Genomic DNA, 15,415 nt, shown 5'->3' with positions numbered 1-15,415 from the left:
AACATGGCTGCACGGACATGATGCTGCGTCAGCGGCTCGGTAACAGCGTTCGGAGTCTCGTCTCCTCTCCAGGGGCCGAAAGTACATCAATGACAAAGACTCCAGACCCACTCCATACAGAGACGGTCATGTCGGTCATCTTGCGTCCAGGTGTGAGCGGCCATGCTCGGTGTGCCGGACATCGAAGCAGAGAGCTGCCGTCCGTCTCTTCTGGACACGGCTATAATCCCTGGCTGTGCCACCCCAATTACTACCTTTCGGTGAAAGCGATCATCCTCCATGCTCTGGTCTTTGGATTTCTGAGCAATCGATCTCAAGATTGCTCTCTCATCGCGGCTGACTATGCCTCGGAGAGTTCCATACCGCGAGGCACGTTGTCAATCTTGTCCCTGACTGGTAGGGGCGTATCAGCCCTACAGTCGTTACTGATAACTTCGGACGGTAGGTATGCGGCTCAAATGGTACATAACAAGAGCATACTTTCCAATCTCATGGGTGATTATTTGCCGGGAGCTTACGCTTCCTCACGATGTACAACAACAGAAATAGTTCTGATTTCGTCCTCGAGGATCCTGGTGTGCCTGCCGTACCACTACAGCAAAGCTCGGCAGACGAGCGCCTCTATCGACCCAGACGTCCTCATACCAAGTCCCGCAATGGATGTCTGGAGTGCAGACGACGACGCATGAAGTGTGGAGAGGAGCGTCCAATATGTCTCCAATGCTCGGAGCGAGACTTCACATGTCGTTATCGCGAGAACAGCCCTCCGAGACGAGAATCGAGGACGAACGCGATCACAACCACGGACAACAATTCGACGAGGTTTAGTGGTCCAATGACATTCGAACTACAGCAGCAATGTGTTCCACAACGAGGTGCAACATTCTTCCCACCCGCCATCTTCGACAACCCAGTCCATTGCCAAGACGAAGTCCACATCATCCTCGACCACTTCACCCAACCTACCGACCCACCCTGGATAGGATCTCGCACTCTCCAGCACATCATGCAAACTCTCGGCGTCCACGTCGCTTCCTCGACTCCATACCTCATGCACACCATCTTAGCCTTCTCAGCTGCACACCTCAGTCATCTACATCCTACCAACGCCAGGTGGCGATTCGCGGCTATAGCACATTATGACTACGCACTGTCGCTTTGGCAACAGCGTCTTGCTCGGATCCCCTCTCCGGAGCGGGATTTGGCTGCCAGGCTCTGCGCCATCTTTTTGCATGCTATGCTGGCTATCTTGCACTCGCCGACTGAGTTGAGGGACGGACTGGAACCGGAGGAGTGGAAACCAGGTTCGACCTGGGTCCCATCCATACTCGGTATACACGGCTTACTGCACGGGCCAGGCGTGGACCTGACCGAGCTCGACCAAGAGATCTGGGGACCGCTATTGAGGCGATATCTGGCCCCGCCACGAGGCCCGGGTGGTTTGGAAGACAGCACGACCGGGATCCATGCCGCCTCTCCTGAGAGAGCCGTTCTAGCAAGCCTAGAGCAGATCTGTATCTCCCCAGACCCTGCCAAGATCTCGTTGTACCGAAGCGCCCTCTCCCTCTGGCATGGTCTCATCGACTCCTCCCCACGCTCGAACGACGACAGCGAGATGATCGACGTCTTCTTCTCCGCAGCCTCACAGCTGACGCTCGAATTTGCGAATCTTCTCAAGGGTAAAGATTCCCGCGCTATCCTGCTTGTGGGATTCGGGCTGGTCATGTTGGGGAAACGGTGTTCATGGTGGTGGGTAGCGGCCTCGACGAGGAGGAAGGGTCCACAAGCCATTGAGTTCTTGCCTGCGCAGCGGGAATATGGGGAAGATGGGAGGTTTACTGGCGTGGTGGCGTGGATGGAGGAGTGGGTGTGGCGTGATGAGGTGAGCTGATGGGAAGGAGACGTTTGTGGATGTTATGCTATACAAATTATCGCAACTTCAATACATTATAGAAGCATAGATACATCTTGTTTGGATTTCGACCGCTCTCGGTAAAGTGCAAATGATGATTGGCAGCGCTGCTAAGTTCACAACTAGCCCACTCGGACACGAGAGGATGGCAAAGTTAAGATTAATATGGTAGAAATGGAAGACTGCGTGCAGGGGTGCCTGAAGCGTCGAGTTGAAATAAGACAGACTGGATCCTCGCCATACAGTTTTCGAGCTCGCTACATGGAACAACGTTTGCTATGCGCTACACGCTCTACCCTCACTCCGTAGGAAGGACTATGCCATGCAGATCACATCAACGCCGTGTCTCTCTCTCGTTCCCACTATAGCTTGAGTGCGGTCGCAGCACTGAAGGCGGCAGGACAGAACATCCCCTTGGTGCATCTACCATCTACCTCCCCACCCTAATGACACCCGCCGCCATCAACTTCTGCACCTTCTTTCTGACATCCGCATTCTGCATATGGTTCTGCAATGCCGCGGGATCACCCTTGGCTTGTTGAAGGATACTCTGCATGACGGGATCTTGGAGGATTTCCATGATTTGCTACATCGCACACAAATGTGTTAGCATGACTTCTCTGTAATCCATGTAATATCAAGGGTCATTGGCCTCACTTACCGGATCCCGCTGAATCCTCGCCTGCGCCTCCTCCTCGCTCTCACCCTCGCGAGCGGAGAACTGCGCCTGTAACGCCTTCTGGCTCTGCGCCTCAATCTCCCGCGAGTTCTTCCCATCCTTGTCGTGCTCCATCGCCTCTGCGCAGACGTCAATGACGCGGTTATACTCCTTCATCGCGAACAGTGCCTGTGCTTTGCGGATGTAGGCACGCACGAACTCCGGGTCTTTCTTGATGGCTAGGTCGCAGTCTGAGACCGCGGAGGGGAAGGTGAGGAGTTTGATCAAGCAGGCGGCGCGGTTGGAGTAGCCTCGTGGATCCTCGGGGGCGCGTTTGACCATCTCGGTGTAAGCTTCTACTGCGGCTGGCCAGTCTGCCTCCTTGAACTTCTGGTTGCCTAGTTCGCGTGCCTCTTCAGCTTTCTCGGGGTCGAGGTAGGCGTCTTTCTCGGCTTTGCTCTTCGCTTTCTCGGCCGCGCGGAGTTTGTTGAGGATGTCGGGTGTGCGGTGCTCGGTTAGACTGCGCTGGTAATACTCCACCGCGTTGGCCAAATCGCTTTGCTTCTCGTAGGCGGAGCCCATGCGACCAAAGGCTTTGGCGATGATTTTGAAGTCTGCGAGCACTTCGCGGCCGTGCTCGATGGCTTCTTTGCAGGAGATTATGCAAGACTCGTAGTCACCTTTCTCGAATTGTGCAGCGGAGCGGTTGGTGAGGTATGTGATGTCCTTGTGGATCTCCCAGGCTTTGGTGTAGTGAGCTATCGCTGTGTCAAAGTCGCGCTTTTTGTATGCGGCTGTACCCTCCGCCTTCTCCTTGTCCGCCTCCTCCTTTGCTTTCTTCGCAGCGACGGCCTCCTCGTCTTCCGGCTCGGGTTCCGGCTCGGGTTCGGGTGCCTTCTTGGACTGTGACTTGGGTTGTGAAGGTCTTGCGTCCGGCATGGGCATATCTTCCTCAGCATCACCGCCACTCCTCATCCTCTCTGCCGCTGCATCCGCATCCGGCGTCTCCATCATCGACATGTCCACACCCAACAACACGCCCATGACCTGCAAGAACCTCGGATCCGACATCATCTCCGTGCTCATCGCGTTCGGGTTGTTCTTCATACTCTGCAGCTTGTTCATGAACGCCGGGTCGGCCAGATATCCCGCCGTCTTGGGATTCTTGGCCAGCTTCTGGATCATTTGCGGGTCGTTGAACATGCTACCCAGACCACCGCTAGGATCACCAGCAAGACCATCCGACTTGGCCTCGGCATCAATGGCTCTCCTCACCGACTCCAACCCGGATTTGGCTTGTGCGTTGGCCGGGTCGAGCTTGAGTGCCTCTTCGAATGCGTCTACTGCTCCCACCAAGTCACCCACGCCGTGCATGGCTGTCCCCTTGCGACCCCATCCTTTCGCCCAGTCCGGCTTGATCTCGGTGGTCTTGTTGGCATCTTCGAGCGCTTTGTCAAAGTCTTTGAGCGAAGCGTAGGCGCCTGATCGATTCGAGTAGAGCACGTGATTGTCGGGTTGGAGCTCGATGGCTTCGCTGAACTTCTCGACCGCTCCAGTAAAGTCCTTGCTGGCGAAGAGCTTGTTGCCTTCCTGTACACAAACAGTTAGAACATCTCATTATATCCCTTGGGACTGTATACTCTAGCTGTACTTACCGCTTTGGCTGCGTCGGCCATGATTGAGGTGATGATCGGGTTGTGGGTGAGATCAGTATGGTTGGCTATCAGTCGAGTAGGAAAAGGTGTGGGTTCTTTTTAGTAGAAAGGGCGATTGGTGTATATATTGTTAGGCTGTCAAACACCGAATCTTCTTCCACTACTTTCCAGAAGCTCTCTGTCTTCGCCAAAACACTAGCTTACTAGTACTGTGGGGAAGCGTCACCGTGCAGAAGCTCTGCTTACTAACACAGCTCGTACATCGTATTGTAATCCAGCCACAACCGTTCACTTAACTCTTCCTTTGCCCGACTCCTGTTCTCAGCGACCAAGTAATAATACCAAATCAAATGAGCGACAGCAGTAGCACTTTTTGCATCTCATCCATGGGAAAAGCGGCATTTGTCTACCCCCGATCCTGCTTCATCAGCCCGGCAGCCTAGATAGCTTATCCCTGGCATCATTGTCTCACATTGGCTGTTGACTCTCTCTCCTCGATTTGCTGGGCTCGCTCTGACTATACGGACACACTCGTAGCTCTTCTCTGCAACATCAACCATGACACCGACCATCCCGCCCTCATGGATCGGGCAAAATGGCAAACCCGTCAAGCCCAGCGAGCTCAACGCAGCCATTGACTTCCACTGTCCATTCTTCAGCAAGGACGAGCTGAGAAGATATAATTCACACGCCGATTTTTACACCTCCAGGAATCGCTACGAGAATTATACATCCGGTGACGACACCATTGCGTCGCGGGGCATAGGCAGGCTCCTGGACGAATATCGCCATATTGCTCGAGTTCGTACGGTCGAGGCTGTAGGTGTTTCCTTCACGACAAAGCGGATCAGTAGTACTACTTGGGTCATACAAGAGGATGATATGTATAAGGAGCATCCGTTGATCTATGTCAAATTGTTGCCACAGGTGCCCGTGATCCTTCTGTGCGATACGGGGACTGATGCCCCGACGAAGGAGAATAGGTCTAGTAAGTCATTCGCTCTAGTGCAAACATCCTCCTTTCACCTATGCACTTTTCAGAATCACGTACCAGGTTGTTGAACTGATAGGCTGCAGTCGTCGGCACTTCTACCCATCTTCGCCACTACCTCGAGAAAGTCCCAATCGAATCTAACAGCAATCAACCTTTGAATCCGAACGGCAAGCTCACGTACTTCATCATACAAACGCACTGCCACTACGATCATATTGGCGGTATACCGCAGTTCTTGCGAGGTGGCACGACACAAATTCTGGCATCAGCCGCCGGTCGTGATTTCATCGAGAAGGACTTCTCTCGTCACTCTTTGTGGCCTGGCGACAATGGAGAGTTGCCGCGCTATTGTGTCACGAAATGGGCTCAAACATTCGAGCGTTTATCGTGGCCATTGAGTGAGAAGTATGAATATGATGATGATGGACACCCCGTGACACAGCAACCGCCGACGAGCTTGGGTATCACGGTCTTGCACACGCCCGGTCATACCCCGGACGAATTGGCTTGGTATGATCATGCTGAGATGTTTCTTTATGTCGGCGATAGTTTCTATCGTGAAGGCGAGGAGGACATGCCTATCATCTTCCCACCTCAAGGCAATCTAATCGAGTGGGTCTTCAGCATGCAGAAACTTGCCGTCTTCGTTCGGGGCGAGAACGCTCGAGCAGCGGCTGAAGCCCGGCTGGTCTCGGTCGACGCTGAGGACGACTGGGAGCACGTCGCACCCAGGGTGAAAGTCAGCTGTGCGCATACTACTACAGCCGTCGATGGAGCGGAGATTTTGGCCGAGCTCGAGGCTTTCTCTTTCAAGGTCTTCGTGGGGAAAGTGCCTGTGGTGGAACGTGATAAGCAGTTTGGTGAGGAGATTGACCTGTGGAAGGAGGAAGGGGAGAAGAGGACGCCGATGAGTCTGCTTGCGCCGAGGAGGCTGATGCAGGATGCGAGAAAGTTCTTTGGGCATGATGTGAAGGATGAGCGGAGAGGTGATGACGGATGCAGATTCTGGGGTTGGTAGAGTCGTGATGCTGACTGAGTGAAGAAGCAGGAAAAGGCTATGGTCGACTCGTGTCTACGGCATTTGCAGCAGTAGTGATTCCCCTGTATCAGCCGCAAGGTACCCTTCTATGTTCTCGACGAACGACGCCAGGTAGTTGGACAAGAGATATTGATTACATACTGCTTTTTCCTGATTGGCTACAGTTTCTCACAGTCCTCAAGTGAATGGACCTCGGCATGAGCTTCGCCGCGGTCTCGTCTCGTCTGAACTATTCCCCAAGCATTCCAATCATGTTGTCTCCTTCTAATCAAATCCTTGTGTCCTGGGCCGAATCATTGCTGTGTCACACTCGTTCCGCAAGTCCACCATGAAGGCTCCTCTAACCCGACAGTCCGTCGAACAACACAATACCGAAGAAGACCTCTGGGTCATCGTCGATCACAAAGTCTACGACCTTTCTGACTTCGTCGATGCCCATCCGGGCGGCGAAGTAGTCCTTCGACAAGTCGCGGGTCAAGACGCCACCCAAGCCTTTTACAACTTACATCGCCATGAAGTGCTGCAGCAGTACGCCAAGCTATGTATCGGCACGCTGGAGAACGAAGAGCCGGAGGTCGTTGATCCTCAGCCTGGCGATCTGAGCAAAGTCCCTTATGGAGAGCCCTTGTGGTTGAGACCGCAATTCCATAGTCCATACTTCAACGATTCGCATCGACGGCTACAAAAAGCCGTCAGGGTGTTCGTGGATACGTACGTCAAGCCTGAGGCCGAGCAGAAAGAGAAGGATGGAACGTTCATCTCCCAGGAGTTGATAGATCGGATGGCGAAGGAGCATCTATTGGCTGCGAGACTCGGGCCAGGCAAACATCTGCACGGGAAGAAGATTTTGGGTGTGCTGGATGGAGAGGAGTTTGATTATTTCCATGATATGATTGTCTGCCAGGAGTTCGTGCGGCCGAGTCAACGTGGGTTCCAGGATGGGAATATGGCGGGCATGATGATCTCGCTTACTGCGTTGAGGCAGTGGGCCAACGATGACGAGCTCAAGGAGCGCATATCCAGGGAAGTGCTTTCGGGACAGAAGAAGATGAGTCTCGCCATTACCGAGGCGTTCGCTGGTTCCGATGTAGCGGGTATCCGTACTACTGCGGAGCTCAGCGAAGACGGACAGCACTACATCATCAATGGCACGAAGAAGTGGATCACGAATGGAATGTTCAGTGACTATTTTGTCGTTGGATGCAAGACGAAGAAAGGCTTCTCTGTCATCTTGGTCCCGAGGGGTGAGGGTGTCGAGACGAAGTTAATCAAGACGAGGTATTCGACTGCGGCTGCGACGACGTATATTGAGTTCAATGACGTGGAAGTGCCGAGGAATCATTTGATGGGGAAGGAGGATCAGGGTATGCTCGTCTCATCCTTTTCTTTCCCCAATGTCAATATGCTGATATTTCCTTCCAGGCTTCGTCGTGATAATGTCAAACTTCAACCACGAACGCTGGATGATGGCCGCAGCCGTCACCCGCACCATGCGCACCGTCACCGAAGAATGCCTCAAATGGTCCCACCAACGCATCGTCTTCGGCAAACCCCTCGTCTCTCAACCTGTTATTCGCCAACAACTCGCTCGCCTGATCTCCATCTCCGAAGCTACACAAGCCTGGCTCGAAAGTATCACGCACCAAATGAACCATATGACGTACCAACAGCAATCTCAGCACCTCTCGGGACCAATAGGGTTACTGAAGGCATTTTGTACGAGATCCGCGCATGAGGTGGCTGATCTGAGCACGAATATCTTCGGCGGACGGGGTCTGACCCAGGGTGGGATGGGCAAGGTGGTGGAGATGTTTCATAGGGGGTATAAGTATGATGCCATCTTGGGGGGTACGGAAGAGATCTTGATGGACCTGGGAGTCAGGCAGGCCATGAAGTTCATGCCGAAGGCTATGCTGTAAGTGTGGTTGTATACTGATTCTTCATCAACATGAGGGTCGCCAGCCTCTCACTGGCTCTCCCTGGCTTCCATAACTTCAATAGTAGTGGCTCGGACGGTTGAAGTGAAGATCTTTTTTGACTCGTTTCGGGAGATGTGTATCATCGCTCTCAATGACTCGTAGCAAAACCCCTTATCTGCCCGTATCTTTGTACCTGTAGATATGTGCGGGGAAACACTGATAAGTGATACGGCACGACTATGATACTTCTAATGACCTCGTGTATTGATTGCCGATAGCCTGACTATTCGCGAGTACCTGCTCTGTCTGGTAAGACTCGTATGCGCCAATTTGTGCAGTTGGAGGACTTGGAAGATCATATGAACGATGCTCGATCTCCCTTGTTGTAAGATGCGCGAAGAGTTCTCAGGTCTTCGCAACTCCGACAATTATGGACACTAAAGCAGATATCGTCGTCGACGCCAGAGATGTAGATGAGGCTTTCTATGCCGTGAAGCATCAGAAGGAGGTGGGAGAGACGACCAATGTCGACGAGAAACGACTACTCCGGAGGATCGATCTAAAATTGATGCCGTTGATGTTTATGTGCTACTTCTTGCAGTACTCAGACAAGACGCTAAGTATGACATACAAGCAAAAATCGACAGGGCAATACTAACACACTAGCAGTCAACTATGCTGCCGTCATGGGTCTTATCGAAGATACAAACATGCCCGACAACGGTTTCTCACATCTAGCCATTGCCTTCTACTGCTCCTTCTTGTTCTTCGAGCCAATCCAGGCTTTCTGCCTACAAAGGTTCCCGATAGCGAAGTGGCTTGGTGCGAATGGTAGGCAGCTCGGTAGCAACAATATGCTCTTTGCAATGCTGACATAGTTGCAGTGATTTGTTGGGGCATCGTCTTGTGCATGAACTGTGTAGCTCGCAGCTATGCACCACTGGTCGTTCTTCGTGTGCTCCTTGGAGTCTTCGAGTCGGCTACAGCTCCCAGGTATGTCTCTATGCATGCTGGACCCATGCCATCGCTGACCGATCGTAGTCTCAACCTCATGACCACCATGTGGTACAAAAGGCACGAACAAACCCTCCGTACAGGCTACTGGTATCAAGGAACCAGCATCGGACCTGCGGTATCCTCACTCATAGCCTACGGCTTTGTCCACTGGGCAGCTTCTTCTCCGGATGCGAACTTTAAGCCCTGGCAAGTGCTGTTCTTGCTGTATGGCTTGATCACGATCGTGACCGGGATCTTGGTACTTCTGTTTCTGCCGGACAACCCGATGAAGAGCCGATTTAGCCACGATGAGAAGATTGTCGCTGTTGAGAGGCTGAGAGAGAACCAGACCGGCATCGAGAATAAGCACTTCAAGTGGGCGCAATTCAGGGAGACATTGGCTGATCCACGGACATGGATTCTGAGTATGATCGTCGTATCGACTAACATCCCCAATGGTGCTGTGAGCTCATTCTCGAGCATCATTATTGAGAAGTCTGTGTACCTGCTCTTCCGGAACGGCACACTGCTGACACGATCCTAGCTTCGGTTACAACCAGTATCAAACGCTCCTACTCAACCTGCCAAGCGCCGCAGTGGCATTTGTAGCGGTCTTGCTTGGGACGTGGTGGGCAGGTCGATATAACGCTCGCGGGATAGCTATCATCGCACTCGTCACACCGACCATCATTGGCGGCGCACTCATGGCCTGGCTGCCGCCGGACAACAAAGCGGGACTGCTCATTGGTAATTACCTAACGAACACCGTGGGTGCCTCACTACCACTGATGTATAGCTGGATCGGAGCCAATTGTAAGCGTGCTTGAGCTGGAGATTCATGACTGAGCTGACAGCTTTTCAGACAGCGGACACACCAAGAAAGTCACGATGAATGCCATCGTTCTGATGTCGTTCTGTGTTGGCAATGTGATCGGGCCGGAAACATTTCAAGCCAAGTCAGCGCCTGCGTATATCCCGGCAAAGATCACCATCGTGGCTGTTCTGTCGGTCGCGATTCTCCTAGTCCTGCTGTTGGATTATCTGATCATTCGTGAAAACAAGAAGCGAGACCAAGCTGGGTTGGTCGATATGCCGGCCAATTATGAGTTCATGGATCTCACGGACAAGGAGAATAGGAACTTCCGTTACCTCCTGTAGGGTGGGCGAACTGGTAGGAGGTGTGCATATCGTATATATGTTTGTTCCTATCTTATTAGACCGTAACCGCAATATTCATGACCGGGATTGAAATCGACTTGATGCCATGGACATAATTACGGTTGATGGCACGGATTGAAGTGTGGAAGTAAATCACTCGCAGGCCTCCCGCGGCCAAATGCGGGCGAACCAGAACCTTGGCATCGTCTGGTCTCGAGGTTCAGCCGTAGCCTCATGCTCTCTCCTGCAGCCATCACTGTCAGGTGCTGAAACAGCCTGGCGATATACTCTGTCCCGGAGAGGATGTCCAATACTGCTACCAGAACGAGGACGTGGCCACATCATATCTCGGTCTTTGATCTCCCGATTCCAGATGCCGGCTCCAATGACAGACGATGACGATGATTCGCTACCAGATGATGATCTGGTGGACTTTTTTCAACATCTTGATAGGTAGGTAAGGGCGTTGTTGTCTTTAGACATCCTTCGAACTCTCGTCCACCTGTTGAATTCTCCGTACTCCATCATGTCCCACCAAGCATCTTCCTTCACAAACGAGCTCGCCCTAGGTGAAGCACCTCGAGGTCAAGCCAAACCCCGAGTCATCGTTACAGGTGGCAGTGGAAAGCTCGGCCGAGCAACAGTCCAGTACCTAGCCGACGAAGGATGGGAGGTCATATCCGTGGACCTTCGTCGTCCAGCCGGCATTAGTGAGGATGGCAAGAGTGGGCTCGGTGGAGCCTACAGATTGGTCGAGATTGATCTAGAGGATATGGGAAGTGTGTTGGAGACCTTCCACAGCACGGATATGGCATATTCAGGTATTCAGGCCGTGGTACATTTGGCGGCTATTCCGTCGCCGGGACAGACGAGCGCCAGCAGGCAATTCAGGACGAATACGATGGGGTAAGCAGACAAAGCATGTCCCTGGTGACTGAAGTACTGTGCTAACATTGTTCAGCACGTACAATGTCCTCGAGGCTTGCCGCAAGCTGAAGATCAAGAACATCGTGCTTGCATCCTCAGAAACACTAATCGGCATACCATTTGCTCCTCATCCTCCTGTCTTTCTCCCCATGACTGAAGAGCACGAACGACGACCAGAGTCAGCCTACTCGTTGTCGAAGCTCGTAGGAGAGACTATTGCGGAACAGTACACACGTTGGGATCCCGAACTCAAGATTGTATCCCTGCGATTCAGCAATGTCATGCTACCGCAGGAGTATGCCACTTTTGAGGGATGGCAGAAGGACCCCAAGGCACGATACTGGAACTGTAGGTGTTGAGCATATGTGCGTGATGGGAAAATAAAACTAATGTCTTGATCCAGGCTGGGGCTATATCGACGCCCGAGATGGCGGCCAATCCGTCGCTTTGTCTCTTAAGAGCAAGATGACTGGTCATCACCAATACCTCATTGCAGCAGAAGATACCTGCATGCGCATGAGCAATGATGAGCTGGTGAAGGCCGTTTTCCCCGACGTGAAATACTCGCCCACAGCTGGACCAAATGACTCGCTCTTGTCAATCGAGAAGGCGAAGAAGGAGCTAGGGTTCAAGCCTTTGTACAAATGGCAGGATCAAATTGGGAAGTGAGAGTGATGCTAGACATAGACTTGAGGGTGCTCTATATCCCTTCGCATATACCTAAACTCGTAGCCGCCCCAAGCTTCGCCGTCCGGCGGCTTCACGTCCTCAATATTCCAGTCGTCAAGCACCAACTTCAGCCTGTCATCTATTGCAAACCCATGACTCTCGTACAATCTAGCCCCAGCATCGCTTGAATGTACCCAGCAGAACACATCTTCTCCGTCAGCTTCGTCGGTGCACTGTCGAAGCAACCGTGAGCCCACTCCTCGGCCCTGGTAGTCGGGATGTACGACGAGTGTCACAATGTAGAGGCACTTAGTCCCTGGTGGCATGGTCTTGGCCTGCCATAGATCGAAATGCCGGGATGTGAAGGTCTCCAGGTTTGTGCGTGCGGAGGCTGAGGCATGTCTGAAGTCGTTCGCGTTCAAATCTTGCAATGCGAGGCCTGCGGCTACTTTCGAATCATGATCGCTAGAGGTGGTAATATGTTGTGATGGAGATATGTCTAGGCCATGTGATGCCCATACAAGCCATCCCGCCATAACGCCGGACGCTTCATCTGTGCATACGGTCCTTCTGTAGGATGCTGAGCCGTTCTTTGGAGCTTTGATCCAATGCTGGAGACCTTGACGCATGCCGTCTCCGTGATTATACGGGTTGGTCTTGCAGCTGGACTTGAATTGAGTCTGCCGATCCGTTTGGAAAGCTAGGTTTGCGAGTTCCGCACATCTTGGAATGTCTTGGTTATGCAGTGGACGCAGCGTAAAATCATTCATTCTCTACCACAGCCTCTGACACTTCTTTCTCATGTCCCGTATGAATAGTCGAGATGGCCGAGACAGGAATGGCATAGATGATTTATATTGGCCAGTGAGGCGAGCGAGTCATACCTCTAGGTCTGAGGTTCAAAGTTCGGTGGCCACGTCGGTCTAGCGGTGGTCTTTTGATGTAGCGTGCTAGGGTGAGTCTGCTCGTTGAAACCGAGAGACGAGGGCGCAAGGTACGGTAACAAGCAGTGGCTGATCTCAGGACTAGCGACATTTGGACAGACAGGGTGTATACAAATGAGATCCATTTTCCTATACAAAGCATTACATGCAGGCGCCGGTAGTGCAGACCTCCATATATGAAATATTTCGAACGGCGAGTACCTGCAAGCCTGGTCGTACATCACGCTCAGGAAGCGACAGGCCAAGCGCGAGCACCAAGATTAGTACAGGTACCATAGCCAGAGCAGTCTGGCTGGTCGAATCGCTGACATAACGCTGCTGCGGCCAACCCGTCGCATAAGATCGAGCACTACACAGAAGGAGTATCCGAAGGTCGTTGTAAACTGGCAGTTCTTCCACTTTTTCATATCCCATTTGGAGGTCGCAACGACAATTCCAGGGACGGCGTCCGTCTTTTTTGCATCAAAGACGAGGTCAAGGTCGTAAGTTACAAAGGCGGTCGGTCCGCGTGGAGAGAGTCCTTGCCATTGAAGCTGAGAACGTGGATGAATCCCCAAGGTGGTGTCTTCGTCTGTAGAATGGATTCGTGCGAGGCTTGATACAAGATGGTCTTTGGACTTGCCCGACTTCACGACTATACCTTGCGATGTATCGAACATCCTCACGACGTATTCATTAACTAGTTCTCGTCTCGTTCTCTCTAGCCACATTGGAGGAACACTGCCAAACAACCTGGTTCTGATGCGCCAGGCCCGCAGTAGGCTGCTATAGTCTTTTGAGGGTTGAGACGTGCTACAGACTCAGGCAGTCAAGTAGTTACGGAGGCCACACTACATACTGATCACGAACTCTCCATCAGCAATTTCCTGCGCAAGACCAGAATACCTCCATCGGCTGAAATACGCATATTCACCATTTGGGCACTGTGTGAGGTTGTCACCATTAGCACCGTTACAAGTTGAGTATATCCCAAGCAGCGAGCCGCTACCCGAGTTCGTGAGTTCAGCTGTCACGACTTCGGTGGAAGCATAGCCCATAATGACCAAACTGGAAGGATTACTGACTAGCGATGCAGGGAAGCGGTATGTCGTGTCGTTTGCGCTCTGGACTCGAAGTCTTATGCGACACACTCCATCCCGTGGCCAGTCTGCCGGTATGGGCGTGAAGGAGACCGTCGAGGTTTGGTTGGTGGAGCGTAGCAAAAGTTGCCACGACCCTTCATGCGGAGCTGTATCGTTGACAAGACCCACTCCAAGATCAATATGTTGCATCTGAGTATAGAAGACGGTGATGCCGGCTTCTCCTTCGAATGACTGCGGTGCAAAGTTCAAGTCCGCAGAGAAATCGAAGAGTGTATGGCTCTGCCGCCGACCAACGAAGGACACTCCGTCGACTCCAGCAAGGAGGTCGCTGCCACCTTGCTGTCCGGTCAAGTTCGCCAAAGAAGGGACTACTTGCAAAGTATCTGGATGGCTCAGTGGCGAGACGATGAAACTTCCGTTGGCAGGATACCGCCAAAACTCCTCGTGCTCAACGCCACTCCCCACCAACTGCCGACGTCGTCTTGGAAGAGGTCCGCATGTCCCACAGTCTGGAAGTATTCTGTAGTATTGGAGTTTGTGAGCAGCGGATTGCGAGCGCCTGTAGTCTCGTACGGGCCAGAGATATTCTTCGACCTCGCAATACTAATCCTATGTCCGAGCTGTGTCCCACCCTCAGCAATCAAGAGGTAGCACCAGCCGTCCTTCTTGTAGATGTGTGGTCCCTCTGGGAAAGCGGCACCAGTCCCGTTCCAGATGCTGGTCGCATTTGACACAGCGCCAGTGTTGATGTTGATCGTTTGCTGTATGATGCCAGCTGAGGTCAGGTAGACCATTCCATCATCATCCCAGAACAGATCAGGATCTATTGCAAGGCTCGGAGTCGCATCCCAGGTGACCGGGACAGACCACTCCCCAAAGATATCTTTGGTTCTAAAGACGGTACCAAGAATGCCTATTAATCGATCTTGAGCATAGACGCAAGTCATAAAGAACTCCCCGTCGTGGTAGCGCAGATTCGGGGCAAAGAAGCCATCTTGCTGATCATGTGTCTTTCGATTGATGGCAGGAAGCTGCTCCATGCGGTTCCATATATTATTGATCTGTTTCCAGTTGATCAAGTCTTTGCTGGCATAGATCGGTAGACCCGGAAACGCTGTGAAAGATGATGTGGCGCAGTAGAAGGTGCCTTTGACATGTATGCAACTAGGATCAGAATGCCAGCCTGGTAAGATGGGGTTGTAGTACGTGGAGTTCTCAGGGGACGTGACGTCCCATGCCTGACTGACGCCACAATTTGCCAGTAGAACGAGAGCAAACGATGTCCACATCATGGTGATGCGCTGTAAAAGTTCGGGATACTATCCAGAAGTGCTACATGGCAAACTACGCAGTCCTGCATGCCTTGATCTTATACACACGAACAGACCTGAGGTCCCCGCACAGCAGCACGCTCATACTTTGGCTCGCTTCGGTTCGGCCTGGGTGAACCATCTCCGGCTGG

The 15,415-nt window shown here is 52.5% G+C and overlaps 7 protein-coding genes across 7 annotated transcripts; 5 read left to right on the top strand and 2 right to left on the bottom strand.

Moving 5' to 3' along the window:
* Positions 1 to 128: 128 nt before the first annotated feature.
* Positions 129 to 1,891, top strand: LTS14_006536 (uncharacterized protein; the record flags this gene model as incomplete). Its single annotated transcript, XM_064839232.1, has 2 exons — positions 129 to 445; positions 550 to 1,891. 2 exons carry the CDS (start codon positions 129 to 131, stop codon positions 1,889 to 1,891), a joined length of 1,659 nt encoding a protein of 552 aa, XP_064692974.1.
* A 451-nt stretch (positions 1,892 to 2,342) lies between these two features.
* On the bottom strand, positions 2,343 to 4,246 carry STI1 (Hsp90 cochaperone; the record flags this gene model as incomplete). Its single annotated transcript, XM_064839231.1, has 3 exons — positions 2,343 to 2,498; positions 2,574 to 4,160; positions 4,226 to 4,246. The coding sequence occupies 3 exons, from the start codon at positions 4,244 to 4,246 to the stop codon at positions 2,343 to 2,345; spliced, it is 1,764 nt and encodes a 587-aa protein (XP_064692973.1).
* A 537-nt stretch (positions 4,247 to 4,783) lies between these two features.
* Positions 4,784 to 6,237, top strand: LTS14_006534 (uncharacterized protein; the record flags this gene model as incomplete). The annotated part of the gene is made up of 2 exons (XM_064839230.1): positions 4,784 to 5,213; positions 5,303 to 6,237. The coding sequence occupies 2 exons, from the start codon at positions 4,784 to 4,786 to the stop codon at positions 6,235 to 6,237; spliced, it is 1,365 nt and encodes a 454-aa protein (XP_064692972.1).
* Positions 6,238 to 6,586: 349 nt separating this feature from the next.
* LTS14_006533 (uncharacterized protein) lies at positions 6,587 to 8,177 on the top strand (the record flags this gene model as incomplete). Its single annotated transcript, XM_064839229.1, has 2 exons — positions 6,587 to 7,622; positions 7,681 to 8,177. 2 exons carry the CDS (start codon positions 6,587 to 6,589, stop codon positions 8,175 to 8,177), a joined length of 1,533 nt encoding a protein of 510 aa, XP_064692971.1.
* A 430-nt stretch (positions 8,178 to 8,607) lies between these two features.
* LTS14_006532 (uncharacterized protein) lies at positions 8,608 to 10,331 on the top strand (the record flags this gene model as incomplete). Its single annotated transcript, XM_064839228.1, has 6 exons — positions 8,608 to 8,797; positions 8,847 to 9,008; positions 9,062 to 9,170; positions 9,219 to 9,668; positions 9,718 to 9,986; positions 10,036 to 10,331. The coding sequence occupies 6 exons, from the start codon at positions 8,608 to 8,610 to the stop codon at positions 10,329 to 10,331; spliced, it is 1,476 nt and encodes a 491-aa protein (XP_064692970.1).
* Positions 10,332 to 10,857: 526 nt separating this feature from the next.
* LTS14_006531 (uncharacterized protein) lies at positions 10,858 to 11,927 on the top strand (the record flags this gene model as incomplete). Its single annotated transcript, XM_064839227.1, has 3 exons — positions 10,858 to 11,237; positions 11,293 to 11,606; positions 11,662 to 11,927. The coding sequence occupies 3 exons, from the start codon at positions 10,858 to 10,860 to the stop codon at positions 11,925 to 11,927; spliced, it is 960 nt and encodes a 319-aa protein (XP_064692969.1).
* A 1,774-nt stretch (positions 11,928 to 13,701) lies between these two features.
* Positions 13,702 to 15,245, bottom strand: LTS14_006530 (uncharacterized protein; the record flags this gene model as incomplete). The annotated part of the gene is made up of 2 exons (XM_064839226.1): positions 13,702 to 14,336; positions 14,384 to 15,245. The coding sequence occupies 2 exons, from the start codon at positions 15,243 to 15,245 to the stop codon at positions 13,702 to 13,704; spliced, it is 1,497 nt and encodes a 498-aa protein (XP_064692968.1).
* Positions 15,246 to 15,415: the final 170 nt, after the last annotated feature.

Source organism: Recurvomyces mirabilis (genome assembly GCF_035927965.1).
Source record: "Recurvomyces mirabilis strain CCFEE 5264 chromosome Unknown scaffold_17, whole genome shotgun sequence".
NCBI lineage: Eukaryota > Fungi > Ascomycota > Dothideomycetes > Mycosphaerellales > Teratosphaeriaceae > Recurvomyces > Recurvomyces mirabilis.
This window is presented reverse-complemented; position numbering and strand designations above follow the sequence as displayed.